Source organism: Heloderma suspectum, chromosome Z, assembly GCF_057233095.1.
Source record: "Heloderma suspectum isolate Gila_16-S chromosome Z, 16-S_ref, whole genome shotgun sequence".
In the NCBI taxonomy this organism is placed as follows: domain Eukaryota; kingdom Metazoa; phylum Chordata; class Lepidosauria; order Squamata; family Helodermatidae; genus Heloderma; species Heloderma suspectum.
The window spans coordinates 5,873,900-5,892,970 of NC_139476.1; the positions used below are offsets into that span (position 1 = coordinate 5,873,900).

At 45.8% G+C, this 19,071-nt stretch overlaps 1 protein-coding gene across 1 annotated transcript in view; it reads left to right on the top strand.

Moving 5' to 3' along the window:
• Positions 1 to 19,071, top strand: part of FBN3 (fibrillin 3) — a 144,644-nt gene that overhangs the window by 71,542 nt on the left and 54,031 nt on the right. The window contains exons 12-23 of the mRNA XM_084825954.1: positions 6,269 to 6,388; positions 7,296 to 7,421; positions 8,461 to 8,583; positions 9,664 to 9,939; positions 11,110 to 11,163; positions 12,719 to 12,844; positions 14,478 to 14,603; positions 15,408 to 15,527; positions 16,213 to 16,350; positions 16,774 to 16,824; positions 17,521 to 17,646; positions 18,681 to 18,908. Coding sequence (XP_084682080.1) covers positions 6,269 to 6,388; positions 7,296 to 7,421; positions 8,461 to 8,583; positions 9,664 to 9,939; positions 11,110 to 11,163; positions 12,719 to 12,844; positions 14,478 to 14,603; positions 15,408 to 15,527; positions 16,213 to 16,350; positions 16,774 to 16,824; positions 17,521 to 17,646; positions 18,681 to 18,908 — 1,614 coding nt within the window. The remainder of the gene's footprint in view (positions 1 to 6,268; positions 6,389 to 7,295; positions 7,422 to 8,460; positions 8,584 to 9,663; positions 9,940 to 11,109; positions 11,164 to 12,718; positions 12,845 to 14,477; positions 14,604 to 15,407; positions 15,528 to 16,212; positions 16,351 to 16,773; positions 16,825 to 17,520; positions 17,647 to 18,680; positions 18,909 to 19,071) is intronic.

The following is a 19,071-nucleotide window of genomic DNA, read 5'->3' on the forward strand; positions in this document are numbered from 1 at the left end:
ACTAGAGATCTCTTCAAGAAAATTGGAGATCTCAAGGGAACGTTTTGTGCAAAGACGGGCATGATAAAGGACAAAGAAGGCAGGGACCTAACAGAAGCAGGTGAGATTAAGAAGAGGTGGAAAGAATACACAGAAGAACTATACAGGAAAGATCTGAATGTCCCTGATAGCCATGATAGTGCGGTCACTGAACTTGAGCCGGACATCCTAGAGAGTGAAGTCAAGTGGGCCTTAGGAAGCATTAGTAACAACAAAGCTAGCTGAGATGACAGTATTCCAGCCGAACTATTTAAAATCCTAAAAGATGATGCTGTTAAAGTGCTGCATTCAATATGTCAACAAATCTGGAACACTCAACAGTGGCCACAAGACTGGAAAAGGTCAGTTTACATTCCAATTCCAAAGAAGGGCAACGCCAAAGAGTGTTCAAACTACCGCACAATTGCGCTCATTTCGCATGCCAGCAAGGTGATGCTCAAAATCCTACAAGCTAGGCTTCAGCAGTATGCGAACCGAGAACTACCGGAAGTACAAGCTGGGTTTAGAAGAGGCAGAGGAACTAGAGATCAAATCTCCAACATTCGCTGTATCATGGAGAAAGCAAGAGAATTCCAGAAAAATGTCTATTTCTGCTTCATTGACTACGCTAAAGCCTTTGATTGTGTGGATCACAACAAACTGTGGCAAATTCTGAAAGTGATGGGAGTACCAGACCACCTTACCTGTCTCCTGAGAAACCTGTACGAGGGTCAAGAAGCAACAGTAAGAACCAGACATGGAACAACCGATTGGTTCAAAATTGGGAAAGGAGTACGACAAGGCTGCATATTGTCACCCTGCTTATTTAACTTATATGCAGAGTACATCATGAGAAATGCCGGGTTGGATGAATCAGAGGTCGGAATTAAGATTGCTGGGAGAATTATCAACAACCTCCGATATGCAGACGATACCACCCTAATGGCAGAAAGCGAAGAAGATCTCAAGAGCCTCTTGTTGAGGGTGAAAGAGGAGAGTGCAAAAGCTGGTTTGAAACTCAACATTAAAAAAACGAAGATCATGGCATCTGGCCCCATCACTTCCTGGCATATAGAAGGGGAAGAAATGGAAGCAGTGACAGATTTTACTTTCTTGGGCTCCAAGATCACCGCAGACGGTGACTGTAGCCATGAAATTAAAAGACGCTTGCTCCTTGGGAGGAAAGCTATGGCCAACCTAGACAGCATAGTAAGAAGCAGAGACATCACCTTGCCGACAAAGGTCCGTCTAATCAAAGCTATGGTTTTCCCAGTAGTAATGTATGGCTGTGAGAGCTGGACTATAAGGAAGGCTGAGCGCCAAAGAATCGATGCTTTCGAACTGTGGTGCTGGAGAAGACTCTTACGAGTGCCCTGGACTGCAAGGAGGTCAAATCAGTCCATCCTAAAGGAAATCAACCCTGAGTGCTCATTGGAAGGACAGATACTGAAGCCGAAGCTCCAATATTTTGGCCACCTAATGCGAAGAGAAAACTCCCTGGAAAAGACCCTGATGCTGGGAAAGACTGAAGGCAAAAGGAGAAGGGGACGGCAGAGGATGAGATGGCTAGATAGCATCACGGATGCAATGAATATGAACTTGAGCACGCTCCGGGAGAGAGCGCAGGACAGGAAGGCCTGGCGTGCTATGGTCCATGGGGTCACGAAGAGTCGGACACGACTGAACGACTGAACAACAACAACAAACTTTTTAAAAGGAACTTTTGGAAGGGAACTGAAAGTATTTCACTCACTTCATGGAAATGTCATTCTGTAACTTTTTAAAAGGAACTTTTGGAAGGGAACTGAAAGTATTTCACTCACTTCACGGAAATGTCTTTCTGTAACTTTTTAAAAGGAACTTTTGGAAGGGAACTGAAAGTATTTCACTCACTTCACGGAAATGTCTTTCTGTAACTTTTTAAAAGGAACTTTTGGAAGGGAACTGAAAGTATTTCACTCACTTCACGGAAATGTCTTTCTGTAACTTTTTAAAAGGAACTTTTGGAAGGGAACTGAACGTATTTCACTCACTTCACGGAAATGTCTTTCTGTAACTTTTTAAAAGGAACTTTTGGAAGGGAACTGAAAGTATTTCACTCACTTCACGGAAATGTCTTTCTGTAACTTTTTAAAAGGAACTTTTGGAAGGGAACTGAAAGTATTCCACTCACTTCACGGAAATGTCTTTCTGTAACTTTTTAAAAGGAACTTTTGGAAGGGAACTGAAAGTATTCCACTCACTTCACGGAAATGTCATTCTGTAACTTTTTAAAAGGAACTTTTGGAAGGGAACTGAAAGTATTTCAGCAGTCTCTTTTTTTTGTGGGGTGGAGCAGGGGTAGGAGTGTAGTTGGCAGGGGTCCGGATTCATTACCTTGGAATTGCTTTCTTCCCACGTGCACTGCTGCTTTGCCACACCAAAGAAAAAAAAGTATTTAATAATCTTTTGTGGAGATTAGGGGGCGGGGATCAGGCTTTTGAATTTGTGAAAAGACAGTTTCTGTTTAAAGCACATTTTGCTACCCGTAGTCACTTCCGCTGGCGAACTGAACGTCAGTAGCACCGTAGCGACAAAAAACCGCCACATTTTCAATTTAGAACAAGGTGGCCAGAAATCTCTGGATTTGAGGTTGTTAATTATCTTTAGCTAAAAATAACAGTTCTTATACATTTCTGATGCCATTTATTTATTTGTTTGTTTGTTTATTTATTATTTAGCCGACTTCCGAAGGGTGCAGTCTCATGCATATTTAGATAGAAAGAAGGCCTACAACTCTCAGTGTGCCCCCAGCTAGCCATGCTTTTCTCCAAAGAGACTCAAGGCAACTTGAGACAAAATTTAAAAGAGTTCAAGGAATGCTTCATGCAAATACAACTGCCCCATGAAATGGGATACTAAGCATTCCCAGATGCTAAAATTTCCATCAGGGTGCAGGCTGGGCAAGAGAGGCAGGGTGCAATCCTATGCGTGTTTAGACAGGAAAAAGTCCGACAACTCCCAGCATTCCCCAGCCAGCCATGCTGGCTGGGGAATGCTAGGAGTTGTAGGACTTTTTCCTGTCTAAACATGCATAGGATTACATCTTTATCAGTGTTACACCAAAACTGCTGGTTTTCTGTTCTTCCTTTGTAACATCGCCTGGTAATATATCCATCCTGCCCAGGGAGGAAATCTGGATACAGCCCTCAGGGCTAACTTCCCCATCCAACTGACGGAACCACAATAAAAATAAAATATTGTGGCAATTCCCAGCTCAATTCAGACATCTGCAGGAGGTTACGCAGATTGCAACATCCAACATCTCCTTGGAACAAAACATGGCTTCTTGTGTTACACAAGAGAAATGTGGATGGTTGTTTGCTGCATATAGCATACTTCTGGGAACGATCTGAGTACTTCTGAGCATGATCTGAGTACTTCTGAGTATGATCTGGATACTTCTGCTTATGATCTCCTTAACTAGATTACAGATGGACAGATCAATCTATTTCCTTACCTTGTCAATTTCACAGGTATTTGTTCTCAAGTCCATCTTGTCCCATTCCTACATAAATCTGTGGATTTGGGGTTGGATCCAGATTTAAGCTGGATCAGTTGTGCTGGTGGAAGTGGATTTCCCCAACCTCTCCTTCCCATGTAGGGATGCGGGAGAAATCTGTTGGGGGAGGTAGAGTTTGATGAGTTTTCCTAGGTTTAGCCACCCCAAAATTCATTCCGGTTCCTGCTGCAGCACCTGACTCGGTCTGTAGCAAACCAGGCCAATTTGCTATTTTTCTATGCAATTTGCACATTTACGCACACACACACACACAGGTTTCTTGATTTGAACAAATTTCTGAGCACTCTGTGCAAATTACAGCTGAATTTGTGCAAATTACAGCTGAATTTGTGCAAATTGCTCAGAAATTTGCACAAATTATGGGAATTGCAGGGGGGAAATGCACAAAAAAACATTTCCAGAGTACAAGGAAGAACCCACAGCTCAGCTCACAAACACGAATTGAGCCGTACATGCCACAGAACTCCATCAAGTAAAAAAAGGAACCAGATTTCCCAGCGATGGACATCCCTGTTCCCACAGCAGCCCCCTCCCTGCCCCCTGAAAATGCTACAGAGAGAGTCATGAAACCCTGCTGAACAGGTTGAGATGTGGTATGTGTGAGGTGGGGAGAGGTCCCCACTGGGCAACAGCACCTTCCACAAGCAGAATATTTCCTCTGGAGAAGGGGAGGGCACCATCCGGCCCCTGCAGCCTTCCAGTGCAGTCCCTGCCACTTCCTAAAATTTGAGGAGACCCCCCCCAATTTTAAAAATTGGGGGGCAAAGCGGTCACTGGAGGTGTTACACAGTGCCAAAAGGATCAAACTGGCTTGTTTGTAAGCTTATTTTGACCCTTTTCGTGCTCTGTAGCTGCTATGGAGTCCTAGAAGGGGTCAATTTAGCTTGCAAACAAGCTAATTTGACACTTCTGTTGTTCTGTAGCAGCTCTAGATGCCATTTATTGTATTTATTCTATTTCTTGCCACCATTTTTGGCACCCACAAGGGAGAGTGAGGCCCATGGTGGGCCTGAGGTGTGTGTGTGAAAATGGCCCCTGGACCTCCTGAAGCTACCCACGACTGCTTTTGCGGAAGGAAGATCCTGGATTCAACCCTTTGTTTTAAAAAAACTGTGCAAAAATGCATATATTTAAATACACATTTTGAGCACCTTTCCTCACGAAATATGTATTTCCAAATTCATTTTCTCTCCACACAACCATAAGCCTAAATGCACTTGACCTTAAAATACACATCTTTGTATGCATGTTGTTACGTTTTTTGAGCCAAAAGCTGCATCGCAACATCCAGAGAAGCGCAAAATCTGAAGGATGACAGCGCCTTAGGGTCTGAAATGCAGATGGAGCAAAATCCCTGCACGTCCGTAATTCAGTTCAGTTTAGGCGGGTTTGCTGGGCAGTGGGTAACAAAGTTGTAAAGCTCAGACTTTCTTTTGGCTGGTGTTAATTTGATTTTAACTAGATTCTATTTTCTCCTCCCTTTTTTTTTTTTTTAGTTTATTGCATATGCCACAACTGTTTCTATTTACGAGGGACACTCATTATTTTCTGCCCTGATGCATTGCCATTTTTGCTTCTGGGGAATGCCTCGTTCAAATTTTGCAACTTTGGGAGCTGAGAGTCATCATTCATCAGAGTTCTGCTCCCCTCCCTGGTGTCTCTAGAAACTAAATCCTCGCTAGGGATATGTGTACAAGCAAAATTTGGGTTTGTTTAAGTTCTCCGAATTCCGCCTCAGAGTTCGATCCATCTCGTATCTGTATCACATTGCGAACTTTGGGCTTTTTTTCTTCGTCTTTTCACATGAAGACTCATGCATATTTTCCCAAATGTATGCATCAGTTCTGCTCATCTTTGACATGTATGCATTCTTCTCCCGTTGTAGGATTGCACTGTTGAGGCTTCCCAGATTTCAGCATTTAGCCTCTTTTTTGAACTATCTGCTTTTATGTCCAATATGTGTGGAGCAAGGGGGTGGGGCTACAGATGGTTCAAATAAACCAGGGGAGGGATGTCAGAGGAATTCATTCGGGGGGTGGAGCTCAATGAGCTTTCACTGGTTCAAATGCCTAGACTTTGGTCCATTTTCCACTACAGAGCCAAATTTGTTCTGTAGCAAGTCAGGCCAGTTAACGGATTCTCCTTGTTTCTGAATTTGTGCAAATTACATCTGAATGTTTCACAAATTTGCGCAAATTACAGCTGCAATTTGCACAGATTTTCAGCACAATTTGTGCGAATTTCTACACACACACACACACACACACCCCTACAAAAAGTTCCTAGAGTTTGGGGAAAATATGCAGCCCACCCAGAAATGCAAACCGATCAGGCATGTCGCAGAATTCTGTCAAGCTCCAAAAGGGCTGGCCTTCCCAGTGATGGACATCCCTAGGGAAGAGTGACTTCCAGCCCACAGAGTTTTCCTTGATTCCTTCAGGGGGCAAAGCTTGGCCTCTAAGCCCCACTCCTGGAGGGATCCCCCGCTGTTATCTATGATCACAGATAGAGATGGCAATGTGTGGGGAGCGCCCCTGACATCAGGTGGTGTGGCCACACCCTCTGATGTCATTTAGCCTAGGGCTGAGTGGGGGGCTCTTAGTCGCTGACCCTTGAAGTGAAGAAACGAAGCCTTTCTCCACTCTGTAGGCCATGGCTGAAGGCTTTCGCATTTCTTTTCTTTTTAAGATATGGATGAATGTTCCAGCAGCCCCTGCCTCCATGGTGACTGTGTGAACACCCCTGGATCGTACCACTGCAAGTGTCATGAGGGGTTCCAGAGCACGCCCACTAAACAGGCTTGCATTGGTAAGTCTCAGAAGGGATTTGAGGAATTCAGACCTATTTCGGTTGGGCTATCTTCCAGCTATGCGCACATCTCTACATGTGTCTGGAGTCAGAATGGTCAGATCTGTCAACTTGGGTTTCTCCCAGTATCACCTTTTTCCGAAGTTTACATCCCAAAGTGTGAGAATATATGTTTTCAAAGTTCACACAGAAATTCGTAGGTATTTTTGTGTGCACTTCTAAATTTTGTATGCAATTTTGCCTACTATATATTGCAAGCAATATTCCTAACATAGTGGATTTTGAATGTTATTTTCACATACGTACATACATTTTTGTGTCCGCTGTTCCCTAACATTTGCATTTCTTTTCATCCCTTGCAAATTTTAGAGAAGTTCAGATTTCAAAGGATAGCTGAGCTACAGGGTGAACAAGTTGTGGCCCTCCAGATGTTTTGGCCTACAAGTTGCCTGCCTGTGATGCATTGGTTTGAAAGTGTGAAGTTAAGAGTCATGTCAGGTTGCAGATTTTCTGGGAATTTCGCACTGGGGGGGGAAGGTTCTGCAATTTGCGCAAATTTCTGAGCAATTTCTGCAAATTACAGCTGAATTTGTGCAAATGACACAAATTATGGCCAAATTTGTATAATCCCTGCAAAGTCAGCTGGAATTAACACATATTTGGACATAATTTGTGCAAATTGCTCTGAAATTTGAACTGGAGTTCACGTTCCTGTAGTTCAGGGAACAGCCCGCAACTTGGCTCAGAGACGCAAAGTGAGTTGTGCACAACATGGAACTCCATCAAGCCAAAAAAAGAACCAGATTTCCCAGCGATGGACATCCCTAGTCTGAGTTTGGCACTTAGTGAACCTGAGTTGACTTCAGGTGCACAGCTCTGCCTTAACATCTTTTGGTTCACCCCATAGATATTGACGAATGTATAATGAATGGATTGATGTGCCGGAACGGACGCTGTGTGAACACTGATGGGAGCTTCCAATGCATCTGCAATGCTGGCTTTGAAATCACCCCTGACGGGAAGAACTGTGCTGGTAAAGCATTTGTGGTTTTGCACGCACCCCCAGCCCCTGGGCAAAAAAAAAAAAAGAATTTGAACCCTGTTTGGAATGATGACAGTTAGGCATAGCATTCCTGTTGTTTTTACAAGCCGTCAACATCCAGAAAGAGAGGTTTTAAGAACTGCCACTTCCTGCCCTTGTCTGGAACCCCTGAATGTTTCATCTTGATTACTAAGTGGTGAAAGGAAAAGCCCTCTACACATGCTCAGGGATCCCCCTTTCAAAGATGAGCAAGCTGGCAGGGAGGTTTGCTTGTGAGACAAATCCAATGGAGCTACGGTACTATATAATCGTTCTGTGTTCCCCAAACTTTCCCAACCAGCCACAACATAAAAAAATAATAATAAACAGTCTTCTGAGTTTGTTATCTATTTTTAAAAATAGCCAAAGGGGGCATGGGGGAATTTCCTATGGCAGGGAGTTCCAAAGGTGTGGGCTCACCACTGTAAAGATCCTGTCCCCGGGACTCGCCAGTTGGATCTTAAGCCTTGGGCAGGCAGGTTTTTATGGGTGTCAGAACAGTCCTGTAACTATCTGGTCCCCAAACCATCTCAAGTTGTTCCCACACAATTCCAATGTAGGGATATCCGTCTCTTGGAAATCTTCCCCTTTTTCAGCTCGCCGGATTTCTACAGTGCCCCCAAGTCAGCTTGCATTTGTGAGCTGAGCCACAGGTTTTTCTGGAAATCTGGGAATGTTTTTTGGGGGTGGTGGTATTTGTATAAATAGACATTTGCACAAATATTGGCCAGAATTTGCATGAATTACCCCAATTTCGCCTGCAGTTTGCACAAATGTCTATTTACACAAATACAAAAAAAAGATGGAAACTCCGCTGGCTGGCTTGACTCGCCATGGACCAAGCTGGCAGAGGTCACAGCAGAATCTGTTGCGGGGTTGAGCCGACAAAAGCTTGTTGAGGTTCACTCCTCAACCAAATTCCTCTGACATCCCTATTCTGATGTTGCTGGGGGAGCCCACTGTGACTGTTTTCTCATCGTCCTTTCTGCAGATCATGATGAATGCGCCACCACCAACATGTGCCTGAATGGGATGTGTATCAATGAGGATGGGAGCTTCAAATGTATTTGCAAACTGGGGTTCGTGCTGGCCCCCAATGGGCGGTACTGTGTCGGTGAGTACAACACAGCATCCCTCCCCGTTAGAGCAGAGACTGGGGGCACACGTGTGTTTTTGTGCAAGAGAGTGTGTGACCTCAGGAGCTCAGTCTGATTTGCAAAACCCCTGATCTGATGTTCCTATGAGGAATGCTTGAAAGAACTGGGTAGGTTTAGTCAGGGGAACGGATGATAGAGGTCTCCAAAATATCGGTAGGGTCATCATCACACAGAAGATGGAGCAGTCTTGTTTTCTGTTGCTCCTGAGGGCACTACCAGAACCAAGGAGTGGAAATTGCAGGGAAGCAATGTTAGGGTATTTTTAGAGTGGGTTAGGGTGTTTTTAGAAATATGATGTTTCAATGTAGAATTTTATTGTTTTAATGTACAGTTGTATTGCTGTACATAGCCCAGAGTGGCCAGGTGACTGGCCAGATGAGCCATTAAGAAATTAATTAAATAAATAAATTTAGCTAATCATTAAGGAACATTTCTTAACAGTGAAGGAACTGGGTATATTTAGTCTGGGTACATTTCATTTAGGCTGGAGAAGAGAAGATGGAGATACAATAGCAATCTCTAAAATATTGGGTCATCATGCAGAAGATGGAGCAGTCTTGTTTTCTTTTGCTCTCAAGGGCAGGACCAGAACTAAGGAGTGGAAATAGCAGGAAAGTGGATTTTGGCTAGCCTAGGGAGACATTTCAAAATGGCGAGAGCTGTTTGGCAGTGGCACAGACTGCCTCGGGAGACATTTGGGGGCTCACCTTCACTGGATGTATTTAAGCAGAGTCCATATGGTCATCTGCTGGAGATGCTGGAGATGCCAGAATGAAAGATGTCTGATAATCTGTGAAGCACAGATGGAATGGATTTAACAAAATCCATACATCCCTAGTACTTGGAAATATCATGAATTTTAAAACTGTCTCCAAACTAGAATGTTAAAATCCAAAGTTTAGGCAGGAAGTTTTGGAGGTAGTTGGATGTACTTGAGCTGTGCATTCCTCCAGGGGAAACGGAAGAGCCATTGCCCATGGGGGCAGGGTTTGTGGCACCCCCTTGTGTCTTCACTGCCATCCCTTTTCTCCTTCCAGACATTGACGAGTGTGAGACCCCCGGAATTTGCATGAACGGGTGGTGCATCAACACGGAAGGCTCGTTCCGCTGTGAGTGTCTGGGAGGCTTAGCCATCGGCGTGGATGGGCGGGTCTGCGTGGACACCCATGTCCGCAGCACCTGCTACGGGGGCATCAAAAAAGGCACCTGCGCCCGGCCCTTCCCTGGGGCTGTCACCAAGTCCGAATGCTGCTGTGCCAACCCGGACCACGGGTTCGGAGAGCCATGCCAGCCTTGTCCAGCCAAGAATTCAGGTGAGTGCCACATTGGAGAAAGTGGTTTGCATATGCTCATGTACCCAAACTACTAGAGGACTGTTGGGGTGGCCCATAGCTTTCTTTATTTAGAGCCTGTATTTATTTTATTTTGTTTAGAGCAGGGGTGGGAAACTTTGGGAGGCTGTTTTCGTCCACCAACAGCCCGCTCATACACTGGTGTCAAGAATAATTTTTTAAAATGGCATCCATAGTGACTACAAAGCACCAATAGGGTCAAAATTAGACAGGTGAAGCCTAGCAGCATCTGGATCAGTAGTAGAAGCCAGCTGTGCAATGCTGCCTCAGAAGTGAAGCTTGCTGGATGTGTGGACAGAACTACTTACTACAATCCGGGACAGGGGGGACTGTGAAGGCCCCAAGCAGATGAGCTTTCTCTGAATGTTGGCCACAAATAGCAAGAATGTTCTGAACTGAGCCGAGGAGAGCTTTCTCTGAACATTCATCAAGAACATTTGTAAATAGCGGGCCCAGTCCAAACTGAGCTGAGGGGAGCTTCCTCTGAACATTTCCCAGGAAATAACATCAATTTCCAGGACCATTCTGAACTGAGCTGAAGAGAGCTTTCTCCAGAATTCTCCAAGAAAGCTTGTAAATAGCAGGTTCATTCCGAAGTGAGCTGAGGGGAGTTTCCTCCGATCACTTCCCAGGAAAGCTTATAAACTGTGGGTCTTTTCTAAACTGAGCTGAGGGAAGCTTTCTCCGAACGTTCACCAAGAAAGTTTGTAAATGGCTTTCCATTCCAACTGAGCCGAGGGGAGCTTTTTCTGGGCGTTCACCAAGAAAGCTTATAAATACTGGGTCTATTCTGAGCTGAGCTGAGGGAAGCTTCCTCTGAAAATTCACCAAAAAAGCTCACAACAAGCAAGTCAAATCCGAACTGATGCAACAGGGGAGGTTGCTTACCTGTTGACTTCCAGAACCATTACACTGTGAGTGCTCTGTGCAAAACAAACTGGATTCGCACTCAGTTCCTATGCCCTTGATGACAACAGGCAGGTCAATGCGTGAGCTCAGTCCCACTGGGAAAGCCTTACAATTGGGAGGTGATACAGAAATTCCATCTGTGGTGTTAGATCCATGATGGAGCGTTCATGCATGTCAGGAATGTTACAGTTGCTGAATGACAAATGTTTGCTCTTTTCCCAGCTGAATTTCAAGCACTGTGCAGCAGCGGCATTGGCATCACGGCTGACGGGAGAGGTGAGTTCTGGGAAGGGCTATACCACTCTTCAGTGTTTTGGCCAGAGCCATCGTTGTCACTGGAGGCCCAGGTGACCTTAAAGGCCTGGAATGTCCATTACTGACTTGGTCTGGTGCACCAACTATGCCTATTCTTGGATAGGGAAAGCCTAGCCACCATGATCCGTGTGCTGTTAACCTCATGATTATACAACTATAGTGCCGTTTAGGCAGGGCTGCCCTTGCACCTGGTTTGGAAGCTGCAGCTAGTGCAGAACACAGCAGCTAGGATGCACGGTAGGGATGTTGGAGAAATCAGGAACAGATTCAAATTAGTTCAGATTTCTATAAATCGACCTGCAGATTCTGCAGCGGACTGGCTTTTTCCAAGTCTGGCAGATTCTGTGGACTTGTGGACCAGTTTTTCACTTTGGGGTGGATTTGCGCTAATTCACATTAGCACAAGTACACATCAGTGCTAGCACATACTTGGGCAAACGCGCTGATGCGCATTCGTTACTGTGCATTGGAGCAAATTTGCGTTAACTAATACGCATTAGCACTCGAGCACATTAGTACAAATAGAATGAAAATCTGGTGAAAAATATGATTCTGTCAGTGAGCAGATGACTGAACAAAAAGTGTTTGACAGTCTGTGAAACACAGATGGGATGGATTTAACAAAAGAAGTACCTCTCTAGTTCGTGGCTTTGTTGTTGCCATACAAAGTCCTAAACCACTCAGGACCAAGGTACCTAGCTGAACATCTTCCCATATATACACCCATTTGACCCCCTAAGTTCTTCTGAGGAGGCCTCACTAGTCATTCTGGGACCAATAGAATGTCACCAGGTAACGGTACATAAGTGGGACTTCTCACTGGTGGCCCCCCACACGCACATGTGGTTTGAGAAGCAGAAACAGTGGCAAGTTTTAAACACCTCTTGAAATACCTGTTCACCCAGGCTTTCCCTGACCTAAAATGGATTGTGTTATTGCCCTGTTTTACTGTTATCTCGTCATAATGTTTTTAACTCTTTATTATTTTATCTTGTGTTTACATTGTTATATTGTCTTTTTAATATGAACTGCTTAGGGATTTTAGTATATTAAACATATAATAGGTTTAAAAAAAAAAAAAACACCTAAAATTGGACAATGGGCTCACCCCCCCCCCGATCTTTTAAAAGAGAGAGAGAGCACTGTTATCATCAAAGCTGGTTGATGTTCTTTAATTTCATGCTCTTTAATTCTGTTTTTGATCAGTGACTCCATCTCAGATTACTTATTTTATTTAAGCATGCCTACAATTATGATAAACCCGTTTCCACTAGTTTGAAAATGGTAGCTTGCTACTTTTGCTGTTGTTTGTCCGTTAAAGGAGCAGGTGTAAAAATAAAAAGGCACCGGAGATATCGGTGGCATTTACAACATCTGGACCACCTGTGATCCATCCCCTCCCCACCTTGAAAACACATCTGGGGTGCCTGGGAAAGATGAGGAGGGGGTGGTTGTGCCAGGAGAGCAGTGAACTTCAAAATGCCTGATTTTTCCAAATTCTGCTCCTCCTGCACAGATATCAATGAGTGTGCCTTGAACCCTGACATCTGTCCCAACGGCATGTGTGAAAACCTCCGGGGAAGCTACCGCTGCATCTGTAATCTGGGCTACGAGTCAGACCCCACTGGCAAGAACTGTGTGGGTGAGTGATTTCAGGCAACCATAAGACATGGAGGGCATGGAATGAGGCCAACGAATCCAACAGTAGGGATCAGGGGAGAGATTCATTGGGGTCACATGTTATTTATATACAGCCTTTTTATCCCTTCTTCAGCAAAAAAAAAAAGCCTCCCAGAGTGGCTTACAGAGATCAGTAAGGGAGGGTCAGAGAGTGGCAACAACAGAAAGGCCTTCTCAGTGGTGGCCCCCAATTGTGGAAAGATCCAGTGGAGGCTGGTGGCTCTTATTTTGGTGGGGCTGTGAATCCATTCTGGGTTTCAGCCAGAACCACCCAGAACTCTAAAGAAGGTATCCAAGGTGCTGAACCTATTTGGGGGATAGGGTTCAGCACCCTGGACTGCTGCTTTAGAATTCTGGCTGGTTCTGACAGAAACCCATAATGGAAAACGGCCCCCCTAAAATTGGAGTCACCAGCCTCCACTGGAACGATCTCCCCATTGAGATCTGCCTGATGCCAACATTGTCGTATTTTTCGCGCCATGTTCAACTCCCAGGCATCTGATGGCATACAATGGGATTTTAATGTCAGTTGTTATATCAGGTCCCAGTGTCTCACTATAACTGTTTTTAACTGTTTAAATTGTGTGTGTGTTTTAAATTTTGTGTGATAAAGTTTTGATAGTATGTACTGTAATTTTTGTGAACTGCCCAGACACAACAGCTTTGACTGTTGTGCCTATTGAGCAATAAAGAAATGAAATAATAAAAATAATAGTACTATAGTAGTATTAATAATAATAATAATAATGAGATAGTCACTGCCCTCTGGCTTACAATCTTAAAGACATGACACAAAAGGAAAAGTGATTGGGAGGGAAGCAGAAAAAAGCATAACTCAGGCACCCGTTCTTCATTTCAAAGTTCTTATTGCTGTACTTTCTGGCAGGGAAGGGTGAAACAAGCTGTCTGCAGCTATTCCTTCTCTTGCCGATGTATGTGGCCAGGTTTGTGCAAACTGGCCAGTTTTGCACATCCTGAACCTAAACACGAGCTGGAGTTTACTATCAAAATCGCCCATTTCTAAAGCTTGTAATGCAACTCATGAAAAACAAAACTTGTGCACGAACAACGCAGACAAGTCCAAAAAATTTGCACCCAAAACACAGACGTTTTCCAAGAATGCACACCAAAGTGCGTATGTTTGGAAACATGCATGCGCACACTCAAAATGCTTTATTCCTTGGGAAATCACTTCTTCAAAATGTGTACGTTTGCAAAAGTGCACAGAAAAATGTGCACATTTGTGCATTTTTCAAGTACGCATCTTGTGAACACAAACACAAGTTTGGGAATTCGTGAACACATTCAGAGAAAATGCAGTCTCATTCATGTTCAAGTTTGGGATTGTGAATGGGGCATTTTCGAGTGATTTGCAAACTGAAATTAAATTCTCATACATCCCTAATACTATATTCAGATTCATCATCTTGGTGTTTTAAAAAAACAAAAACAAAACCACGTTTCTAGTCCTTATGGCTGCAGAGCATTTGAGCAATCCTGCCAATGCATGAAGTCAAAGGGGCCGTCAAATTAGATATATCTAATGCACAAACATCTGTGTTCCATTATTCACTCTGCTACGGCTCTTCTCCCAGATGTTGACGAATGTGCTGTCAACCGCTTGCTGTGTGACAATGGTTTGTGCCGCAACACACCCGGAAGCTACAGCTGCAGTTGCCCTAAGGGGTTTGTCTTCCGGACTGAGACAGACACTTGTGAAGGTAAGACACTGGTCCATTCCTGGATTTCCCTCCTGTTCTTCTGCATGGGGTTCTGTTGTTCAGTCATGTGTCAGGACGCTGTGTGTCTCGAGAGTCAGAAGGAGGAGCTTTGGAGGTGTGAGGGGCAGGGCCTGAGAGATGGGGTGGAGCCTAGTAGGGAAGGCGTTGCACCTGGTAGAGATGGGAGGTAGCATCTGGTGGATTATGGAGATGGCCGTTATCGCGGAAGCTCTCGAGCCATGCAAGAACAGCCTGTTCCCCTTTCTATCCTCACCTCTCCCCCTGGGAATTCACTGACAATAACTCTCAGGGGGAGGAGCCTCAAAGCAAGGGGTGGACCTAGTGAAGTAGAGGTGGGGCCTAGTAGCCTTGGCAATGTCAGCGGATGGGTCAAGAGGCCAAAGCCAGCTGCTCAGGGGTTTTAGTAACAGCAAAAATACCCAAGCCGAGGAGAACAGAGCTGGCTATCTTTCGCCTACTCTGACCTCTTCCTTCTGCCTTTCTTCTGACCCGTCCCTTCCTAACCTCCTGGGACCCCCTTTCCTGGCCCACAAAACCTACTCCCTGTCCCTAGTGAGATTTTAATTCCAAACCAGCGGACAGCCCTTTCCCTCCCCTTTTAGCGATTGGAATGTTTTCAAGCATTCCGTGCCCTCCCACCAGCGGGCATGTGTCCCAACACAGACTCTTTCAATAGTTTTCCTTGAAGGGGAACATGCTCAGCGTGTGAAGTACATGCGCTTACACACACACACATGCGCGCACCCTGTTCATGATTCAACCCCCCTTCCCTCTCTCCCCTAGACATCAACGAGTGCACGTCCAACCCTTGTGTGAATGGCGTCTGTAGGAATAACGCCGGGTCCTTTGCCTGCGAGTGCTCTCCAGGAAGCAAGCTGGATTCCAGCGGCACCATCTGTGTTGGTAAAGGCTCTTTTGCCAAACTTCCAACAGGAAGGGGGGTGCCCGGGGGCTGTGCCTCTTGCAGCCCTCAACTGGGAGGTGCAACAGAGGTGCAAGGCAAAGGCCAAGCACAGGAAGACTGGGATGAAATCCCACCCTACTCTGGGATGCCAGCATTGCTAAAAGTGGTACCCGTCTTAACATCCTAAGCCCATCTGTATGCCGAGACTAGGGGTAGGGGAGAAATGTGTTGGGTTTTCATTTTAATGAAAACTTATCTCATTTTGCTCTTTTGAACCAATACACGAACCAAAATTCAGTTATCTTTTGAAACGCACACTACTCCAAATTTTGTTACGGAGTTCTCCAACCAAAAAATCAGTATCAAAATGCATATGTTGCGGGAGGGGCGAATGCATACCAAAAAATGCATGCGTTGGCGCATAGCCATTTTCATGAGAACTTTTAAAAAAACACGGTGGTTGAGAAAAAACAAACTTAATGCTGGAAACAATCTCAGAGTTTGGACAAAGCGAATTTAAGATTGTAAAAATGAGAAACTGGAAGAAACTGAAATCAAGAGATTCATCTCTAGTTCAGACTAGAGCCAGACAGCATGGGTGTGGGGATTAGAGGTTGAAATGAGACTGGGGCCCATCTGACCTGGTCTTTGTGCTCCCTCTCCCCCGACCTCCCCCCATCACAGACAGCATGAAGGGGACCTGTTGGCTGAACATCCAGGAAGGCCGTTGCGAGGTTAATATCAACGGGGCCACACTGAAGTCGGAGTGCTGTGCCACGCTAGGGGCTGCCTGGGGCAGTCCCTGCGAACGCTGCGAGATTGGTAAATGCGTTTGCCCAAGTTTTCCACTTGATAACTTGGGGTGCTTTACTTAAATGGGGGAACCTCAAAACCAGGATTGTGCAAGCTTTTAGACCCCAAGAGATGCCCTCTGCTTTCCCTTTGAGCAGCTGGAAAGTTTGCGAGCATTCCATGTCCTACCGCCAGCTGCGATGCAGGGTTGGGGGTCAGGAACTGCACCAACACACGCATGCACACATCTCAGCAATGTGTATGGGGATCTCTGGGGCAGGGAGCGGAGAGGACAGTTGGGGGGAATTCGATAAGGGCACCCTTGGGGGTGATGCAGTAAAGTCCGGGGAGGGGCAGAAGGTTGTGCACCCCTGCTTTAAACCATCTCCGTGTTTCAAAGCAAAGCAAAATTGCACGTTTCTCACAATGGTCTCTCACTTTCTTGTCCAACAGATACTGCCTGTCCGAGGGGTTACGCCAGGATGAAGGGTGTCTCTTGTGAAGGTACCAGTTGTTTGCAGTTGGGGTACCATCTTCAGGATCCTAGGAGCTGGCCAGAGAGAGAAAGAGAGAGAGAAATTGAGTCCCTCTATCCTCCCCTCTTCTGCATTGTGGCTTTTGTTTGCCATCCCTCCCTTGCCCTGCTCAGGCAGGGAGGGATGACATAAGAAAACGAAGAGAGCCCTTCTGGGTCAAAAGAGGCCTTGGCTAACCCAACGTCTTGTTTCCAGTGGTGGACAGCCATGAAGCAGCAGGGGCGTGAAGGCAATAGCCCCCCCTGGTTGTTTACTCCCAGCAGATGGTTCTTATGAGGCAGACTGCCACCAAGCGTGGAGGCTCTACTTAGCAAACAGGGCACAATAGCTGTTGATATACTCCTCCACCATAAGGTCAAGAAAAAGGCCCTGGTTTCTTGGAGGAAAACATCCATCCCATTCAGCGTCCCGTATCTGACACTGGACTACACACGTGTGGCTCCCCTGCTTCTGAGAATCTAGATCATTCCCTTCATCAACCCGGTGCCCTTGAGCTGTGTTGGACTACTGCTCCCATCTTCCCAAATCAGCAGGCTGGGGATGATGGGAACAGTAGTCCAGCACATCTCAAAGAGTTGGAGAACGGGCAAACTAGAGGATCCACAGCACCGTTGCAGCTAATAGCCACAACAACCCGTCCTGATATTTCTCTCTCTTCCTCCAGATGTGAACGAGTGTGAGGTTTTCCCGGGGGTTTGCCCCAACGGCCACTGCGTAAACACAGCGGGCTCTTTCCGATGCGAATGCCCGGAAGGTTTGACTCTGGACAGCTCTGGAAGGACATGTGTGGGTGAGGAACAAAACAGAGGGAGAGACACACTTCCCCGCCCCTTTCTCTGCACGTACCATGGCCCTGATTTCTGCTCTCCGCTAGAGGACGGCATTTCTACGGTTCTGAGGGGCCCCAAGCCACAAGCGGGAGACAGGGCAGGAAGGCAAATATTTTTCACTCCAAAACAGTCAGTTTTGAAGTGCAGGCATTCATTATGACTGTCCACATAGCCATGCCCCCAAGGACAGTCCAAATATCCAGGCAGCAATGCTGATCCGTAACAACAAACCCGCTTTAGCCATTTTCATCTCCACCAGGAGGTCTGTTGCAAAGTTAACTGGTCTTCATTGCCCATTCGAGATCAGGCTGCCCCCAAAATGCTTCGCATTACAACAGGGGACAATATAGAGCTTGGGAATGGAGAACATAGAACAGGAGACAATATAGAACAGGGAACAACAGAGAGCTTCAGCTACTGCGTGGTATAGAAATGTAAGTAAGTAAGTAAGTAAATAAATATTGTTGCTGGGAGAATTCATTTCCCTCCAGCTTTTGTGAGGACTGCAGCTGAGTTCAAAGGGAACCAGGAAGCCTGAGAGGGGTGGCAGGTGACATCAGCATCCCTGCTAATGAAAAAGTCCCATGGCTGCGTCCCTGTGAGCCCTTTCTCCGCTACACCACTGCTCCAAACCTGTTTACACCACAAATGTAGACTGGTTTTCTCTCTTATACCTACCACCACAGAACTACAATCCCCACAGTTCCTTGGGGCCCGCAAATAAGCCAACTTAAATCTTTTGCGGGGAGGGAGCAGAGGGATTCCCAGAATTCACCATGGGGTAAACCCCAGTCTTGTTTCCAGAAAGCCTCAGAACCAACCTTAATGTGATGATTTGTTGCGCACCTTTCACGGTGAAAACGCGACTTCCCACCCATTCTCCGCTTTGTGCTTTAATGGGGCCTGTGTGCACCTGGTCTCGGTTGCCGGTGACCATGGTGAGACGGTGACTTTCTTACTGTCCTCTGTCCACCATGCCACCTTTTCTCCCCAGATATGCGCTTGGAGCAGTGCTACATGAAATGGAACGAGGACGAATGCACAGTGCCCCTTCCGGGCAAGTATCGTATCGATCTTTGCTGCTGCTCTGTAGGGTCGGCCTGGGGAAGTGACTGTGAGGAATGCCCCAAGCCCGGCTTGGCCGAATACAGAGCCATCTGCCCGAGGGGACCCGGCTTTGCCAACCGAGGAGACGTCTTATCTGGCCGGCCTTTTTATAAAGGTATTTTGGGGCAGGGGGATGATTATGGAGATGAGCAGATCTGTCAGCTATGCTTTCTCCCACATTCAGATTTTTTAAATCCATGGGGGGTACCACCAAAAAGTCCCTGCCTCTCTCTTGCCTCATTTCAGACTTGGTCCCCTTCAGGACTGACAATGAATAA